The sequence below is a fragment of the Triturus cristatus genome, chromosome 3_1 (genome assembly GCF_964204655.1).
Source record: "Triturus cristatus chromosome 3_1, aTriCri1.1, whole genome shotgun sequence".
Taxonomy (NCBI): Eukaryota; Metazoa; Chordata; class Amphibia; order Caudata; family Salamandridae; genus Triturus; species Triturus cristatus.
Genome location: NC_140583.1, coordinates 273,912,364 through 273,932,980, shown reverse-complemented (window position 1 = coordinate 273,932,980; position 20,617 = coordinate 273,912,364). Strand labels below are relative to the sequence as shown.

Here is a 20,617-nt window from a genome sequence, read left to right as displayed (position 1 = left end):
TCTTTGATGTGATGCTTCTTCTCCTAATTTCGTTCTCATTTTACTGACTTTTCCAGTTCTTCATGCTACAGATTTATTTTTCTGAGGCTCATAGAAAATTTAATTAAGGGCATGCATGTAGTGACTTACTCAAGGTTTGTGCACTAGTCAGAGTGTGCCAATTTACATTGGCAACTAAGGACTGTGAAGTCTGAACAAACGGGCTTGATTACCTCCTATGTGATATACCTATTCAAGCCATAATGTGGCTTATTGTGAACTGTACAGGTACCACATGGCAGCAACAACATCCCCATCATGTGAGAGTGCCTTACGTCTCAGAAAAAATGTGCTCTTCTCATTAGTTCTTCCACTCATGCTAGTAGGCAGAAGTAAGGTTCCAAGAAAACATGAAAACATTAATCTTTGGAAACGAGGGGGTGAAAGAATCTGTGATTGTGGAAAGGTTTATGGTTCAAATGCGAAAAAGTAACCTTTACTGCATGTCTTTAATCCTGTGCCAAGAAGAATCGACATTAATAAGAAGAATAGACATTAACTTCCCAGCTCCTTTTAATGTGTGGTTTGTTGGTGAAATTGTTAAACAAAATATTGTCTAGTATTGAATCTTTCATAGATTCCAATGCTTGAATCTTTCGGTGTTATCAGTCTGAGAATACCCAGTATTTTAACAGACCGGTAACCAGTGCTCAATTTGAGCTGGTGTTTGCCAGTGAAGGGCACTGACACTTACTTTTGGGGACCGGCACTTATTTTTCTGTATCAGATATTTACTGGGTACAAGAAAGGGCAAGACAAACCGATTGTTAAGACAGAGAAAGAAAAAGACTGCAAAATCACTTCAAACAGAAAGGGGACACCTGCAAGAGCGAGAAACGGAGGCAGGGAGTGTCTTTCTGGTAGTGGATTACACATTACCGGCCTTGGTATTCCGACTGCCGCTGTTTAATTGCACCGGCTGCCAGCTTTCAAGCAGAGCTTTGGGCTCCGGCACTCTTTTATTACCAAATTAAGCACTGCCCATAACTAGTTTGAATATTCCTTTAGGCAAATAATGTTGTTTCTTTAGTTTCTCATTCATCTCAATGGAAACTACCCAAACTTAAGCTGGATATGCTAACCGCTTCCGTCCCCAAAAGACCACTTTAGAACAGAATGTAGCATGTTGGTGTTTAGAACTCTGCTCTATCTAATCAAGAGATAACATTTTAAGTGTTTAACATGGGGATTTCACTTTCTAGTTGCAGCCTCAGGTTTCACTGTCTGTTGGTTGTTCTGAATTTCACTGGGCCAGGGGAGACCCTCAGTCATCATGGTTAATACTCTTTTCAGGGAGAACATTATTTTTCATCTTCATTCCATCTATACCTAAATATGATCTATTCAAATGACCTGCACCTGTAGTGCTTTTATCAAATATATCCCCACCATAAGGCTAAACATAGTGATCTCTGTAAGCAAATTGCTGCTAATATCTTTTATGATAGAGATGGACATCTGGTTGGATTTTCAAAAGTGCAGGTGAAAGATCCAACTTCAGGGGAAGAACTATTGTAAAGGGCACCATTCTACACACCCAGGAAAGAGGCACATAAGCATTGAGATGTCCACTTTGGACTTTGTTGAACATGAGCCCCCTTTAATTGACATCTCCAGAAAAATGTCTCCTCAAGTTTATCTTCAGAAAACGTATAAAAACCTGTCCAAATGGAAGTGGTGCAAAAGAGTCCATCCTTTGAGATGCTTCTGTTTTTCCTGCCTACATAGCATGCTGCAGATTACTCTTCATTGAGAGCCCATGTCTTCATACTTTTCAATGGCATTGACAACTGTCCTGTCATTGACTCCATTAAAGAATGTATGAGTAGTTACATAGATGATAGTCGCCCGCTGTTACGTTTGCGTTCTTGACTTTGACGGCAGTAGTCATTTTTTTGGTCGTCTTTCTAGATTATGACCTTTCTCTTTTAGGGCGTGCTTAGTGATGCCTGCAGCGTTGACATATTCTGCGGGTGCTCCATCAGCGGCATAGTCTGTGATAACTAACAGACATAGGTTTCTGCTGCAGTGACAGTGCATATTTTTCTTCTTAAAATTGTGAATCAGTATTCCACACTGACTCTGAAGAATCATAAGAGAGTGACCATTACCAGGATTAAATTGCTGCCTACATCCTATGTCAATTAAGTGTGCATTATCTGCCACATTATTGCAGTAATAGGGATGAGGAGGAGTGCTGCCCCCTGTGTTATGAGGCTCAGTACCTGCATAATAAGCAACATGTGCTAAACGGTTCAACCTCTAGATTACTCATTGTAAATCTCTAACTATTCAGGTTTCTATCAACTACCTGCAGTTTCTGCAACATATGATGGATGACCTCTAGTGCTGTTTGTTGCCAGCACTGTCCTCTCTTCAGCAGGTAGTGTTCCGCCACATTGCATATCCACCTCAGCAGTTGCTACGTCCATCAATTTAGGTGATACCTCCTTTTTCTGGAGATGTGGAAGGGGAAGAGGGTGACAAACATGTTATGAGTGAAGAGGTGCCAAAGATTATGAAGAAGAAGGGGGCAATGATGAACATGTTGATGAAGGATGGTATGCCTATATGGTTCACAGGAGGGGCATAAAGCTCCATAAACAGCTGCCTCTCCCCCACGATATTGTGAGTGTTTGGATTATTAATTACGTTGAATGACTGCGCACTTCAAGGAATGATCACAACCCTTGTCAGGGTGAACCCTCAAAGTCAATAAATTAACTTGAGCTCAACTCCCTAGTAGTATTGGCCTCGAGCAAACAGGCGTGCTGCAACCAGACCATGGATTAACAGAAATTATTGTGGCATCCTGTTCTCTGCCTTTCAAATGCGCCCCAAAGACTTATACCTAAACCCAGCAGACCTGTGAAGCAGGCTACAACACTATAGTCAAAGGATGCTCACAGCCCCCACCCTGCTTATTCTGGTAGGCCATAGGAGTCGTATATGCCCATTGAGACCTGCCTATTCTTTGCTCCTATTAGGCAGTGTACCCCGTTTTCCACAGATATTCAAGTGCTAATTAGTGTCTGGGAGAAGTTTGAGAGCAAATGCAATTTAGCCTCTAGGAACATCAGAGAGGGAAAGGGTAACTTTCTAACATTTACTGTTCCTTAATATTTAGGAAAAATCTGACTTTACCTTTGAATTGGATTATTAATAACTATTAAAATAGTTGTTTAATTATTTTTCTAGCTAGTCCCATTCTGCAGGTACCATATTAAGACATTAATCTGTACTCTGGATTTCTACATAAGACATCTAGGCCATAGTGAAAACAGGTTTGTGGGCTAGTCCCTATACGGAAATGTTAACATTGCATTTATTACTTTTAAATGTCATGCATCCTGCTTGGTGGACTATAAAGCCTACATAGAGGTGACATACTCATATTTAAAAGAGATTCTTTGATCTGTCAAAAGGGTTTATTTTAACAGGATCTTTGTAAATTGTGGTGTTCCAATTACTTGAACAATAAGCTGCGGTACCCTTCTACACCACCCTGCAGAACTACTTGCAGTGACAGATTACATTCCACGTAATCTCTATTCTCTAATATACTGTATTTCCCAACATAAAAGATGCTAAAGTTAAGAAGGGTCAAGTGAGTCCTGTACTAGAGCCCCAAAAAACCAATTCCTCAGTAATGGTAACTTGGAGTACAAACTGCATTGCATGGGATGCCTACTTGACATAACATTTGGTTCTAGTTCATGGCATCTTTATTGACATTTAGGTGTGCTCTGGCATCTTCATTGACATTTGGGATTGCTCAGTTTATATGAAATATCTCAGCTCACTTTAAAAAGTTTTTTTAAATTTTACATTTAATGCCCATCTAAAAGGACATTTTCTTTTTTTAGATATAGCAAATGTAACATCCTAAAGGCAGCAGCCTCCACCATTCTTGATGCTTCTTTTTTCATTTAAATCTAAAGAGCACAGCCTTAAGGCGGGAACAATTTTGCTCTTCCTTGAACTCCAATTATGGTTCTATAATCTCAGCAGGCGCTGATTAGTAGTTACTTTCACCATTTATACATTTCGAATCCCAGAATGCTGGCCAGTGCTCTTTATTGCTTGCATGTGGGATGTTTCACCTGAAGTAATTTTTCCATCTTAGGACTTTGCCTTCACATCCTCTTTTTGTATAAATACATTAATGGTTTAATTTGAAAACCCACTTGCTTTTTGTATCCTGGGCCTTCTCATCAGTCTTGTTAGTCATGAATGACCAGTAAGATGTAGAAAAATTGTAAAGCTTTTCGAATTGTAGGCCTTCAGAATCTGCAGCAGATGATTCCTGTGCTTCTTCAAAGGAAACATCACGGGAGAAAGCTGTAGCAATTCCTTGTGACAGTACTTCTCCAGTCATGCTAAGTACAAGGTCGAAACAATTCCATTTGAATCAACCATTATAGGAATTCAGTTAATTACAGCAAAAGCAAGCGATTAAATAAATAGTGAAACCATATAAAAAGAGGAACACACCATATAAAAACAAAGATAAGTACTTCTTGGTGCAAAACATGACCCAAAATAGGAATGCATATCAATCTTGGATCTAAGATCCGCAAACTAGTGTGTGAAAAAAGAGAACAGAATATACATAATCTTATTTTATTGCACCCCAGTGGGTAAATTGTGTGCCAAGATGTCGATTTTAATACTGAACTTCCTCTGAAACATAGAACATTTTTAAGGTTTACAATCAAAGAGAACACCCAATTCAAGCCACACCTTTTGCACTCAAGTCTGCCGTTAGAGGCCACGTTTACAGCTCTAGAAGGTATCCTAAAGATCTTGGTTTCTCCTTGTTCGGTAGACAGGTTGAGGAAGGCTGGTTCACTGCACAAAGCTCTTCAAGACTTCCAGATCACAGTGAAAGTGTTATTATGTGGTATACAAAGTTAAGTATATTCATGACATAAGGGTTGTACTGATAGACAAACTAAGCAAAAGTGTATCCAGGGGTGGGGAGGAATACGATTTTCCATTCAAAGGAAATCTCAGTATCTTAGCATAAAGGCTCGTCCAATTTTTTTGTTGTAGTCCCCACTCAATTAATTTTGAAATACAAACTGCGTTTGATGCCGCTACACCACTGTTTTGGAAACTGAGTAGACAAATCTCTGAATTGGTGGCAGCTTTGTAATCTTTATTATGGTGTACTGAGGGTGAAGTCATAATAAAAGGTGTAAGATATTAGAACAAACTCCTTTCTCAAGCTGTATTGGTGTATTTATCCTTACTTGGGCAAGGGGCTAAATTGAGGAAGCCTCATGGTCTGCGCATGGTCCCAAAAGGAAGAGTTGTTGCACACAAACGTGTGGCGGACAGCTGTTCCCTTAGTCTTAAACTCCTGTCCAGCTCTGAAGCTCCATGCTAATACATATTGACAACTACAGTTGTACTGTCTGAGAAAGCAGGGAATGTTAAGATCAAGAACCATATCGAAGGAAACTGGGACCACCTGGCACTGGCTTGCTGAGGCCATCTGGTACTGGCTGACTGGTTTGGTGACGTCTCTTTCGTCAGGTGGACTACAGTCCACCTGACGAAAGAGACATCTCACAGATATCCTTTACCTACTGGTTCAGTTAACCAGGTGATTGGCATGCATGGCTCCTGAGCCTGGTAGCCTGGCTCCTGAATTTCTCATGCAGATTCAATCAAACCTACCACCAGACTGCATGAACATCCTGAAGATGTAAGATAATTTCCACCAGATCATTGTATATGTTTAATTATTAAAGATTCCACTTCTTATTCTTGAAATGCCAGGAAAAAACAGTTTTACCTTAGCCTTGATATTTTCCGAAGTCTGGCCTTTATTTCTCCATGAAGGTCCAATTAAAACCCATCTCTGGCATATAGAAAACTCCATTTCCTATTTTTATTTTTCATCGTCTCGATGTTTAAGATATTTGAAAAAAACTTGAAAGAGTTTTCTTCCCTCATCATAAAATCCAATCTTCCTGAGAAACTGAATATCGTTTTTCAGTGCTGACAAGTCTTTCTTATAGGTCTGTCCACATGTGGTATAGGACTCTCTATAGAGAAGAAGATAACTTTAAATACCCAATCTGCTAATGTTAGCTCTGAGTGGTATTGAAATTGGAGGACATCACTGCCAACTTTCTTTTCAGATCCTTTGCCCAGGGCAGAACAGTCCGTTTTAACCCTCAATTTAAACAGAGTTCATAACTTATAAATTATAATCAGTTATTTGCCAGTTATGATCACATCCATACAGTGATGGTGATACCCCAGATGTTCACCTGCATTATCACAGCGTGGTGTGGTAGTATACATAGCAGATTTGGTGACGAGTTACTGCCCTGATGAGAATATAACCACATGTAACATGAAGACAAATGTTTGATTTTATTATTGAGGAGAAAAATAACCTGTGGAACAGCAACAATCTCAGGTCTTCAGGAGCTGCTGTAGCAGCATTTCGGCATATAAAGAAACATTTTACAAGTAAGTGGTACCTGGTAAATGGACATGTTTCTGTTATTACAGCCACGCATCGGCAAATGTGCAAGTGGACTCACTCTCCTGACTGCGAGATGAAGACAACAACAAGAGGAGAATATATTGTCTGACACGTCATCACGTAGCATCAGGGAAAAGTGACCTTGCGTGCTACCATATTGGATGTAGGGAACCATCCACTGTTAGAGGAGACTGTTACGCGACAGAATTGAGTCTGGAGTGGTTTTGTACAGTAGACTTAGCTGCGGCCTATCTACAAGTACCACTGCACCCCAAATGTAAGAGTCTGATGGCCATTATAATTTCTGTAGGCTGTTACAATGTTTTTTTAAAGAGCTTTGTTTGTTGTGGCATCCGCGGCTGCAGTTTTTTAATGCCGAATGTATGAGACCTTCAAGAAAAATACTTTTTTTCCAAGATGCCGTCATTCGGAAGGAGTCTATAAAAGGAACATGATCCAAGATTAAGGGTAGTGATGGAAAACCTAGAAGAAAAGAGATTAACAGCAGAGCATTCACAATGCAGTTTTTCCAACAGCAGTGTGACATACCTCGATCATCGAGTTAGGTAGTGATTGTATCAAACCTTAATGCTTAATACTGGCCATTCATGATTCACCTCCACTAAAGATGACAGGAGGGCTTGCATTGGCAGAGTATTACTCTAAATTTGTTGGACATTTTTCAGAAAAATCATACTATTAGGCAGTTATTGAAAATTAAAACTGAATGTTCGAGGCATATGAGCTGTAGATTGTATACTTATGCATAGATCGCCATCTGGTGTTGATCTCGGATGTTTGCACTTTGATTTTGTCTTGGAAGAAGTCTTTGTAGTCACGAGGTAGGGGACTCCTCCTTAGGACGATAGTGCGCATGGGCATCGACTCCATCTTCAGATTGTTTTTTTCCGCCATCGGATTAGTATGGGTATTTCTGACGTCCGGTTCGGGATCGCTTTCGAACCCTTTTGACGCGCAGTCATTACCCCTAAACGGTATTGTTTAGATCACGGATTTCCCCTTCGACGCGCATCGTTGAAATCCAACAACTTCGATCGAGAGCTTCGATGCGGGCCGCAAGGCCTACCCTCGCCGACCACGCCAGCAGTCGATGGAATGGACTCCATTTAAAAAATGGCCCGGGTGTGGTGCTAATTTTCCACACACAGACCTACTCGAGGTTTGTAATCTGTGCCTATCCCCAGAGCACGAAGAAAGTAGCTGTGAGGCCTATCGATCATTCCGATTGAAGTAAACGATTCGTGACCGTCGGACTCGATGTCACGAGATGAGACGCGGCACTAGCCCGGTGCTGGACATCTTCAGAGAACAGGGTGATTCTCATCAGCACAGCGCCGAACAAGTGGAAGAAATCTCCGTGTCTGAAGCTGACGACATGGAGGAAGACTCTCACATCATTCCAGGTCAACAAACTGTGAGTAACAAGCCCCAAGTCCCCGAAAAACACATGAAGGCAACGGTACTGCCTTCGCCCTCGGGCCTAGGGAAACACCAAAAACATGGTTCAGATGCCCCGCCCTCCGGCCCGGCTATGAAACCAAATGATAAAGCCTCCGGCTCGGGATCGAGCCGTCCCCACGGTATCGAAACTATCTCCGGCACCGAAAACCAAATCCAAGCATGTATCCGATGCTTCGATACCGGCACCGAAGTCATCTTCAGCACCGAAAGACTCTGACCCGAAATCTCATAAACCAAAGATTTCGGAACCTGCAATGCCTAAACCCAAATCTTCAGAGCCGAAACTCAAAGATAAGCCTTCGGATCCAAAACCTAAAGACAAACCTTCGGAACCGAAAGTTCCAAAAGACAAGCCTTACACAAACCTTCGGAGCATAAACAACATGCACCAAAGAATTTGGAACCGAAAAAACAGACTACCAAAAAAATACCCTCTGAAACGCCCAAAGAGAAGGATTTACCACCTAAAGAACTTCCTTTACAAGAACCAATGGATCCCAAGCAAAAGAGACTGCATATTGATCTAACAACTGGACATCTTGTAACAACCCTTCCTAAGAAACGAAAACAGGACTTTTCAAAGGAACACCATATACCTCCCAAAAAGAGTAAGGACGTGGGTACTAGCACCTCTTCCCCTTACATACCTACCTCCCTCTCCTACGCCTATTGATCCTTGCTTACTAATATCTCCATATAACTCACCACCACCTCATTTCTCTCCTGGACCACAAGGGGATAATGACACAGATGACGATACTGATATGGATGGGGACAAGGAGGGGGATGGGGATACTGACCATCACACCATACCAGAAGACCCAGATCCATGGGACGACTATGATAAAGACCCAGACAATAGTAATGATCTGGACCTATATCCCTCCAGACCATCACCACCTGATGATAATATAGGATTCGCACAGCTTATCAATAGGGATGCTCTATATCATGGAGTGGAATTACACACTGACCCATTAGAGGAGGATTTCCTCATGGTAACCTTCGCTCCATCCCAAAAATCTACGAATACATTGCCAGTGTTAAAAGGCATGCTAAAGCATACTAATGAAGTATTCAAGGACTCAGGTAGAGCAGGATCACTTACCCCAAGCGTTGATAAAAAATATGAAGCTGCTCCTACGGATCCAGTTTATATTAGAGGTCATGTCCCCCTGGACTTCCTTGTTGTATCTAATGCCCGCAAGTGAGCCAATTCACAAGCCACAGGCGACACACCTCCTCCTGCTAAGGAGTCAAAGTTTATAGATGCGTCAGGCAAACAAATTGCGTCACAGGCCGCTAATAGTTTGCATATTGCCAATGCGCAAGCCCTCCTAGCACGCTATGACAGAGCTCTATGAGGAACTAGAAAAGCTAATGCAGGATTTACCAGATCAATACAAGGGTAAAGCCAACGACCTCATTCAAGAGGGTAAATTAATTACAAATACCTCTATAAAATGTGCACTTGATGCCTTTGACATAGCATCCCATGGCATTAACACCAGCATCTTGCTACGCTGCCATGCTTGGCTTCAAATCTCCGGATTCAAGCAATAGGTACAGTCAGCTATACTAAACCAGCCCTTTGACCAACAACATCTTTTTGGACCAAATGTAGACTCTTCATTAGAAAAAATAACGAAAGTTCCAGAAACTGCCAAATCTATCAGAGCCCTACAATTACCCTCTAACAGCGCTCCTTTCGTTGCTGCTTTTATAGGGGCGGCTCCAAAACAATGTCATCAGAGAATACCTCCTCTAATTACAAAAACCAAAATCAACCTTCCTCAGGGCTCGACAAATCCACTCGCATTTGCGAGGGAGAATTGATGAGGACGAGCTATTTTTAGGTCCTACTCGCCCTTTCTGGCGAGTAGGAAGAGAAACTAACTTTTGTCCTCTGTCTTTGAAAACGAAGCAAAAGTGACAAAATAATAAGATTTAAAGGCATTTTTATTGCTTACAAAGGGAATGAGCAATAAAGATGCCTTTAAATCTTGTTATCTTGTCACTTTTGCTCCGTTTTCGGAAACGGAGGTCAAGTAGGTTGAAGTGAGGTCGAGGGGATTTTCCAAGGCACTAAACCTGCAGGACTAGTACAATTTTTCGGATTTTTCGAGCCCTGTTCCTCCTCCCGAGGGTACTATCAAGGAGGATATAAAGGAAACAACAATAGGGGAAGAGGCAAAAATAATTGCACACGCACTTCCCCCTGCTACCAAGCAGTGACTTCCCCCGGACCATTCCACTCCTGTCAGGGGAAGCCTATCACAGTTCCTACCTGTCTGGAGTTCCATTATAACAGACAAGTGGCTAAAACAAATGATCCAGTATGGTTGTTGCCTGGAACTCACTGGTACTCCAACAAACATTCCTCCCAGCGAACACCCAATGTCCTCAGAACATCTCACTCTTCTCAAACAAGAGGTTCTCTCCCTGTTACAGAAACATGCAATAGAACCAGTCCCTTTGCCTCATCAAGGCACACGAGTGTATTCTCTATACTTTCTAATACCAAAAAAGGACGTCTCTCTCAGACCAATACTGGACCTCAGGCCATTAAATCTATACATTCAGTCAGACCATTTCCATATGGTCACTCTCCAACAGGTACTTCCACTACTCCAACAAGGCGACTTTCTATCCACTCTGGATTTATAGGACGCCTTCTTTCACATTCCCATTCACCCCGCTCACAGGAAATACCTCAGGTTTGTGATAAGCGGCCAACACTACCAATTCAAAGTCCTCCCATTCAGAGTAACCACAGCACCCAGACTCTTCACCAAGTGCCTCGCAGTAGTGGCAGCTCACTTACAAAGACAACATATTCATGTTTTCCCTTACCTGGACGACTGGCTCATAAAAGCCAAGTCACACAGCAGCAGTGTTCAGCACACATACAAAAACAATAGAGTTACTGCACGATTTGGGATTCCCAGTCAACCTCTCCAAATCCCATCTCCAACCGTCCACAACACAATGATGTCTAGGAGCTACAATAAACACTTCAAAAGCTCTAGCATATCCCAACCCAGTCAGAATAAGCACCATGCACGCCCTCATATCAAAATGTACGCCTCAACACTCATTACCAGCTCGAGTGTTCATGCAGTTAACCGGGATGATGGCCTCTTGCATTCTCATAGTCCCTTACGCAAGACTCCAGATGCGTCCCTTACAGGTGTGTTTGGCACGTCAGTGGAACCAGGCTCAAGGTTAGCAAACAGATCTGGTGTTGGTGGACTACCGCGCACATCGCTGTCTGCAGTGGTGGAACACTCAAAACCTTTCCAAAGGGCGGCCGTTCCTCAACCCGGTTGCACAGATAGTGCTCACAACAGACGCATCGCTCACCGGCTGGGGAGCTTATCTTCAAAATCATACTATTCAGGGATATGGACCCTTCAACAAAAACAATTCCATATAAATTGTCTGGAATTGCTAGCGATCTTCCTAGCATTGAAATCATTTCAACTCCACCTCGTAGGCAAAGCTGTCCTGATCCGTACAGGCAACATGAAAGCAATGTATTACATAAAAAAACGGGGGGGTGGGGAGACACTTTCTGCAGCTTTCACACCCAGCTCAAAGCATATGGAGATGGGCTATTCCGCAAAACATATACCTCTTTGCAGAACACCTCCCAGGAGTACACAATCAGATTGCAGATCTGCTCAGTCGTCAAAGACAGCAGATCCACGAATGGGAACTTCAACATCAAGTTCTGCTTCCATTCTTTGAAATGTGGGGCTACCCAGAAATAGACCTATTCGCCACACACCAAAACGTAAAATGCCCAAGCTTCGCATCCAGGTATCCACATCCATTGTCCAAAGGCAATACGCTATGGATGAACTGGTCGGACAAATTTGCTTACTCTTTTCCGCCTCTCCCACTCATTCCGCTAGTGGTTCGGAAGCTCAAATAGCATTCCCTCACAATAATCCTGGTTGCACCAACATGGGCCCGACAACCATGGTTCACAACCCTCTTGGAACTATCACTAGTTCGTCATCAAAAGCTATGTCTCTCACCCAAGTTTCTCACTTAGAACCATGAAGAGTTAAGGCATCCAGATCCCAGTCAACTCAACCTTGTGATCTGGCTCCTGAAATCTTAGAGTTTGTCTACCTCAATCTCTCGCCAGACTGCATGAACATCATTAAACAGGCTAGTCGTCCTACCACTAGAGCTTGCTATGCCGCTAAGTTGAAAAGATTTGTAATTTACTGTACAAATAACAAAATCAACGCACTAGATGCTTTTATTCAAAATATCATCTGTTACCTCTTGCATCTACAACAATGTAACCTAGCGTATACATCCATTCGACTACATCTCGCTGCAATAGCAGCCTTTCTCCAAAACAGACAACATTTGTCTTTGTTTAGAGGACCAGCTATCAAAGCATTTATGGAAGGACTCAAAAGAATAAACCCACCTAGAGTTTCACCCTCACCAATATAGAACTTAAATGTGGTCCTTACCAGACTCATGGGCTCCCCATTTGAACCTCTGCATAAATGTGAATTACAATTTCTCACCTGGAAAGTAGCTTTCCTGGCTGCAATCACCTCTCTCAGAAGAGCCGGTGAACTCCAGGCATTAACCATACAAGAACCATTTCTGCAAATTCATCATAACAAAGTGGTTCTTAGGACTAACCCAAAATTTCTACCTAAAGTAGTGTCTCCTTTCCACCTTAACCAGTCTGTAGAACACCCAGTGTTTTCCCTCTACCAGACTCAGTCCTAAAATCCTTTAGAAAGACAAAACAACTTTTTGTAGCTTTCTCCCCACCTCATAAAGGCAATCCTATCTCAAAAACAGGGATTGCAAGGTGGATTGTTAAATGCATCCAAACATGCTATGCTAAAGCTAAACGCACCTTAACCATTCCCCCAGAGCACACTCCACACGTAAACTAGGGGCGTCTATGGCATTCTTAGGGAACATTCCCCTAGATGACATCTGCAAAGCAGCAACTTGGTCTACACCACACACGTTCACAAAGCACTATTGTGTAGACGTGCAAGACCCAACAAGCTAACGTGGGCCAGGCTGTATTGAGAACACTTTTTCAAACCACTGCAACAGATACAGGTAGCCACCGCTAAGGAGGTAACTGCTGTATAGTCTATGCATAAGTATACAATCTACAGCTCATATGCCTCGAACGGAAAATGCTAATTACCAGTATGCATCTGTTCTTGGCATGTAGAGCTGTAGATTCGTATACACCCACCCCTCTCCCCGGATACCTCTATCTGTTCCAGTACTATCTTACTTAGATACATTACACATGGACATCCTTTGGTATTTCTTGCCAACTCCATCACAACCCTCCGTGGCAAAACAATTTGAACATGGAGTCGATGCCCATGCGCTCTATCATCCTAAGGAGGAGTCACCTACCTCGTGACTACAAAGACTTCTTCCAAGACAAAAACAAAGTGCAAACATCCGAGCCCAACACCAGATGCGATCTATGCATAAGTATACAAATCTACAGCTCTACATGTCAAGATGCATACTGGTAAGTAGCATTTTCTTGTTTGCTCAGCAGAGTGCCAAAATGAGTCTGACAAACTCAAAAGTGACATTTGCAAATCGCTGCCTCTTCAAGAAAAAACATCTTTAGTGACTGCAGACATGGGTTGCAGAGGACTAGGTTCAGTTCTGTCACAAATTGATGAAAAATGTAAAGAGTTACTCATTGCTTTTGCATGTAGGTTATTAACGCCAACAGAAGTAAGATACTTGGTTATAAAATGAGAGATATTGGCATGTGTTTTGGGTTTGAAACATTTTTGTCAGTTTGTTTTGGGTACATCTGTATAACTAAGGCCTAACCACAAGCCATTGACAAAAGTATTCACCACTCAAAAAATGTTTAGACCATCAGCTAGAATATCAATGAGATTGGAAGATTACCATTATAAAGTAGAGTGCGAACCAGGAGTGAGAAATAGGATTACCAAATGTTTTGGGGAGCAGGATACCGATGCCAGTGAATGCGATTTCTTATAACAAATGCTGTCAATATGAAGTTTTGATGAAAGATTTTAAAAAAGGTGAAAGAGGCAATCACCGTGGAAGATCAGTTAATAGAGAGGAGGTCTTGTGGTTGCTCCACTTAGAAAGAAAATCTTGGATGCCATGCATGAGGGTCACTTAGAAATTGTGAAAACAAAGAAAAAGAAAACTAGTGTTTTGCAGTTGCCTGATTTAGATAAAGAAAGAAAAGTAATATTGCGTGTAGTATGATAATTCTGACAAGAGTCAAGTTACATTTAGGTCCCCGTTGTGCTCATTAAGTTGTCTAGGTTACGCCATGAGAAAAAATAGGAACAGACATCATGGGGAGAAGGAGTAGATTTTAATGATGTGTTTTTGATGATGGATCATTTTCCTAAGTGGCCAGATATTGAAGTAACAAAACAAGTCAGTACATGTAAAATGTAAGGTTTATTGAGATTTCAGTTTGAAAAATGTTTAGTGAGTGACAATCAGTGTAAATACTGTATAAATTTTAGCCTTTGACATCAAGATAGGTGCATTGGTAATTACCCTATACCCCATGCTTGTTGACACAGTGTAAGCTTAGGTTTAGCAAGGTGGGGGAATTCTTAAAATGGAATGGATTAACTTATATAACCACATCAGTGTGTCACCTGTAAGGGATTGTTACTGTTGAAAGCTTTAACAGAATAATAAAAGTAGTGATCCAATAGGTAAAAAAAAATCATTTACACTTGGAAGATGACGTATAAGAAACAAATGATGCGGCCCAATAGAATAACTTTGAATTAAGTGATGAGCTATAGTTGCTTCACCATCATGAATGGAAGAAATGCTTTTGATAAAGATAATCTTGATTGGATGAGTGAGTATAGACAAGTGGAATGGCCATCTGAAATTGTAAAGAAAACATTCAAGAGCCTCAGGATGTGTATACAGATTGATCCAATAGGAAACGGGATACAAAAGAAATTGATTTGGAATTGGGTCAGATAGTCGGAGTTAAAGTAGACAGGAGAGCAAAGATAGATGATTGTAAGTTTTCTGAGGCATTGTGCATGGAAAAATATTCCTTGACTTTGTTGAGTTATATAAGAATGTGGCATTTGAGCAGATTATCAAAGAGAAAAGTTGATAAGAGTGAAGAAGGAAAGGAAAATCATTTTCATTGACTGGGCTTTTCTTTGCTAGAGGACTGTGAAGGAATTGGGAAGAGAGAAGTAAATGGGAGTGAACCAGATAACTCTAGGAAGGAGAGAGAATAGTCAGGAGGAATTAGACCGTTTTATAGAAGAGTGATAAGACCTAGGAAACTGAATGATTATATTTGCATTGAATATATTTTAAGAAAATGTAATTACTATTTTAAATACATGATGGCTAATGATGTACTGTATTATCTAGTTTTGTATCATCTCTTCCTTATGTATTCTCATGTGACTCTTTACTTTAAAGGGGAAAGATGTGTTACCTTCGATTCGGATAACCTTATACCTTTTAGTGGAATAGATTTGTATGTAGATATGTTGTTTGTGATGTGTTCGAGAATCTCGTTCTGTTAGCTGCATTTGGGAAGCTACAGTTCTGTGCAGGGCCAGTGTAAATGAATATCACTAATTCAGGTCTATAATAATGACATGTTTTTCATCAAGGTATCACTGTGTGGTGCGGTAATGTACGTAACCCCTGTCGAGTGGATTTAAGTGGATAGCCCCAAACCAAATCATAATGTTTCATTCAAACCTCATGACGCAGTTAATCAACTACTAAAGAAGTGCTTGATGAGAATGAAGTATTAGCCAGTGGGCTGAATGGAAGATTGTGTTTATCTCTGTAAGGGTTTAGTGCTTATATGTCTCTTTGTTTAATTTTTTCATTTCGAAAAGTAGTGATAAGATAGGTTAGTGGGTGCTGGCTGTATTGACTGGCTAATGGTTTCATTGGCATATGTGTAAAGTGTTCTGGTATTCAGTGTTAATGGATTCAGTTAAGATTACCAAAATAGGCAATAAGGATTACAGGTAAGTCACCTTTTCTTGTGTTAATCTTATCGTGCTTTCACTGTCACGTTGGTGAGGTTTGCCAGTCACAGCTTTTTATTTGAAACGTCTTTTGTGCCTCACTAATTGTAAATTTTGCAAAAACTCCATCCATCTGTGGTGTATGTGTGGACTGTGACGTATGGTTCTGCTGGGAGTTGCACCCCTGAGTACTACAGTGCCACATATTCTTCGAAGCAGTCTTCTGCCTTATTTTCTATTCTTAAATTGGATATTTCTTGTTTCCTTAGCTTGGCTCGCTCCGAGGGTACATACAATGCCATGCAGTTAGCAAACCATGCACAGGACTCTTCGCAGGCCCTACTACTTCAGAACGAATCGTCCAACACTGCAGAGAGCAGCGAGCAGCGGCATGAAGATGAAGTGCCACGGGTGAGATCTTTCTACTGCATTAGGAATTGGCCATAGTGGGAGATGAGGGATGGAGATGACATGGATTCCTGAAAAAATCATTACTCCAAAAAAGGAGAAGGGAGGTTTTAGTTATGGAAAGCATTGCCAAAGAGAAATAATGTGCAGTGTTACATTAAATAATGTGCAGTGTTACATTCCTGCTAGTGTCCCCCCAAAGGAACTGATTTAGTGTAGGAGAAATTCCTTCAGAAGAAATACTTCCATCCACAAAATTAGAGAAGCGAGCAGAGGCGACTTCTAACCAGTCATGAGTGCAGAGTTACAATGATACTGGGGAGGGTGATTCTACACCGAGGAATATTTCTTCCTGGAGTCATGGTATATAATTTAATCTGAGTGTGAGATGGTCCTCCTGCAGAGGTTTGGATATAGGGGTGACAGTTATGCAAAAAGAATGCTTATTTTAAGGTGAAGTGGAATGGGAGGATGTTCTTCCTGTAGAGCAATTCCATTGAGGGGCAGCTAAGCATTTCTGCAGAGTAATAATTGTAATTAAGAAAGAGGTGTCATTTTTGAATTTGGAGTTATCATTGCGTCAAGTGAAATTCTATCTTGCAGAGGGAGCCATTCTATGCAGGGTGGCGTTATCCTTCCTTCCAAGCATTAATTAAATGTATGGATGTGTAGGCATTTCCAGAGTTGATGCAATTGAGGAGGGATTGCTTTCTGCAGTAGGCTAAACTATTGCAGGCAGGGGAAATTGCCTCTCAGGGACATATCCCATGCTTGAGGCACTATTTTCTGTAAGGAGGTATAGCTTGAATCAGTCATACATTCTACAAAGAACTAAATGCATCTTTAATGTGTTCACATACCAGTGAGATTGAGAATAGGGCGATTTGTGCATAGGAATCTTTCTGTATTGACAGGCTGTTGGAAAATAAATGTTCTGTTCTAAGGGATTAAACGTACTCTTACATACAAAAGATGTTTGAGAAAGACACAAATATAAGGAGTAATATAGCGGTGAGACTGTTATGGGTCAAACAGAATAGAAGTGGGTTAAGATGAAGGCAAAGAGAGTTAAGGAAGAAACAAATATAGCCTTGTGAAAAAGAAGGAAAAGAGTGAGAAAAACAGATGATTGTAATATGGTTGAAAAAGGGGGGTGTTTTAATAAGGGAGATCTAACATGATTCGAGAGTAGGAGTGATCGAGAAAATAATTTTCTGAAAGCTCTTTGTTGGAACTATGTTTTTTACAAGAGGCTGGGGATAGCTGTGTACATCAGGTCTGCAGAAGAGGGTATAAAGTTGAGATGGCAAATAAGATTAGACTTCCGAAACGTGCTTTAAAAGAGAAAGAAAGACTGCTCTATTTTAGGATTATGATGCAAGACTGGAAGAAGTTTGTAATTGTAGATGAGAAATTAAGTAATTGAACTGCAGTGGTACAGTCAAGAAGAAAATGGACATCAGTGAAGGTATAGCGTATAGAGTTAATTCTTGTTTCGGAGATGGTACAGTATTGGTATCGTCATGGTCTCACCATCGCTCCTGCTCTCATCTCAGCCATGTTTTATTCACCTTCCCATCTTGCAGCCAAGAAGTCGACGAGGGGGCTGGTCCAAAGGGAGGAAGAGGAAGAAGCTCCCCCGGGACAGCAATGCCCCCAAGGCTCCTCTGACCGGATATGTGCGGTTCATGAATGAGCGCAGAGAGCTGCTTAGGGCAGAGAGACCGGAGGTCCCTTTCCCAGAGATCACCAGAATGCTGGGCAACGAGTGGAGCAAGCTACCCTCAGAGGAGAAGCAGGTACTGCTGTAGACCTAGGTGTCAAACTGGCATTAAAGACGGGCATCTGACAAATTTGGGTCGGTACCCCAGCAGTAAATGATCAGGGTAGTGTGGTAAGGTCTTTTGTAGAACCATCTTCCTCAACAGTGTTGGAGGAGAGATAGGACGTAATACTTAACTGCCTTTTATTGTGATTCCAAATACTTAATAGGCATGGACAACAGCTTCTCATCCATGAAGCTCAAACCATTTCCTCCTATAGTGCCTTCCATTCTGACCAACCGTTTCAACCTGGATCTTCTTAGAAATGAAGTAAGAACTCCTACAAATAAAAGCTCAACAAATAGAGTCCCGAGTATACAGAAGAACAAAGACATATGTTCAAGGTACATCTAGGCCAATAAGGGCGTACAAGCAGAATTCGGATTCCTTCTGATTTGAATAACAAGTAGATGAAAAAAAGCTCTGATCTTCCACAGATGCTGCAAGACTGCGTGTGCTAAATAGATATTCAAGTTCTGTATATTTATGTCTGAATTTAACTCAAACCGAAAGTTTCTGAGGTGCGATGTTCAGAGAGAGTGTTGCGATGGGAATGTCCACTGCATGGTATCCAGGTGTATATCCCTGCCTTGAGTGCTAAATGTGTATGTCAAGTATCCTGACAGTCAATTTTTAGCTCTGGCATCACACTTATCAAAGCGTGTGTGCAGATGACTACTCGTGTCTCCAAGTGAGGTCCTGTAATTACCTCTTGACCTGGATAATTGCAGAAAGCATGCTCAATATTGCTGGCAGTGAGCTGTTTTCCCTATTGTGGGTATAGTTTATAAAGTGGTGGTGGCAGCTACCGCAGTTAATAGATTTCAAGGTATGTCCTGGCCTTTTTATCAAGTGTGTGTCTGGAGTGTAAGACATGTATGGTGTATGAGTGAGAAGGAGTAATGGAGATCAGTGGGACCCATTTCCTGTAGTTGGAGGGAGGAGTCCCAGTCACTGAGGCAAGGAGGAATGGAGACAAGGCTACCTTTAGAAATTTCATTAGTCCTTTTGTTTAGCAGAGAGCTGCTGATTAGATTTTCTGCGTATTTCCATTTTGTGGATGGTAGGCTTGAGGGTGGCACTCTAGACTCTGTTGTGAGAGGTGAAGATGTATATAGGTGCCCTGTCCTTTTGTCTGCCCCTGATTACTCCTGCACTTGGGCTGGTGAAAGGTGCAGAAACCTCACATCTCTTTATGTCTCTGTCAAGGAATCTCCCGGTTGGAGACAACCCTAGTGCTACCTGCTGTGAGGAGCATCACTCTACACCATGGGTGCTCTCAAAGATTTTTCGAGGGGCCAAAAAGATTGGTCTGTGATGTGACAGAGGGCTTTTTTGGTGGACAGAGGGAGAATGGGGATGTGAGGATTAGGATGCGGAGGGGGAGTTGGCGGTAAGGTGTGTGTAAGGGAAGCAAAGCATATATACATCTAGTGGCTGAATCACACAATGTGAAACCAGAAAACGTGGGATTAATCCCGACTTCTGCACTCTACCAAATTGTGTGGTCCTAGGCAATTGTTTGATTTCACTTCCCCTTCTTTTTTCTTCGTTATCACATATGAGAGGACCTTAAAAAACATGACTTAAGGATTTGCACTCTACAAAACTTACTCCAGTGTTTGATGTAATAAGCTATAATTTTGTTCATGTATAATAGGAACTCAGGCCACCCAAAGAGACCAGTGGGACCCATCGGTCTTAATTCACAATTGGCATTTTTTTCAGGGGGGGTGAATAATGTTTTTAAATTCATGTTTGAAAGCTATCCCTTTGAAAAAAATACTTCTCGCTGCACTGATATAATCTGATGTACTAAGATGAAATGGTTCTGCATGTTAATGAAATACACTTTTTGAATTCTGAAGCAGCGTTATCATATGTTTACACTTTTGCTGCAAGATGTCTTTAAAAATGAAGGTGTTCCTAAAGTTACGAGGGGCAGGACTTCCTAGTTAATGTCTTTCTTTAGCTTCAATTAACTTTTTAATAAATGCTTGCTTGTTTATTTAACATCTTTTTAATATTATTGCTGAGTCGAGCAAACAGCAGTGCTGCTGTTTGCCAGGGGGCTGCATATAAATGTCAGGAGGGCCGAATGCACCCCAGACCATACTTTGCATATAACTACTCTACACTAGGGTTGTGTCTGAAAAACAGCCTGAGAAAGAAACATGAAAGGAGAATCACGCCAAACCGCTCTACAGTTGAGACAGTGGATCCATGTCACCTTCCTAGAAGTTGATTATAAAGTTGGGGCCCAAAACACCCCACTTTGATCCAGTCCCATGCCCTTTAAACCAAGGCAG

General features: G+C 41.5%; 1 protein-coding gene across 7 annotated transcripts in view; it reads left to right on the top strand.

Moving 5' to 3' along the window:
- The window catches only part of HMG20A (high mobility group 20A), a 209,910-nt gene that overhangs the window by 117,178 nt on the left and 72,115 nt on the right, over positions 1 to 20,617 (top strand). For all 7 annotated transcript variants that reach the window (XM_085643871.1, XM_085643874.1, XM_085643872.1 and 4 more), the window contains 2 exons: positions 16,347 to 16,488; positions 18,072 to 18,284. In XM_085643871.1, the coding sequence (XP_085499997.1) occupies positions 16,347 to 16,488; positions 18,072 to 18,284 (355 nt within the window). The remainder of the gene's footprint in view (positions 1 to 16,346; positions 16,489 to 18,071; positions 18,285 to 20,617) is intronic.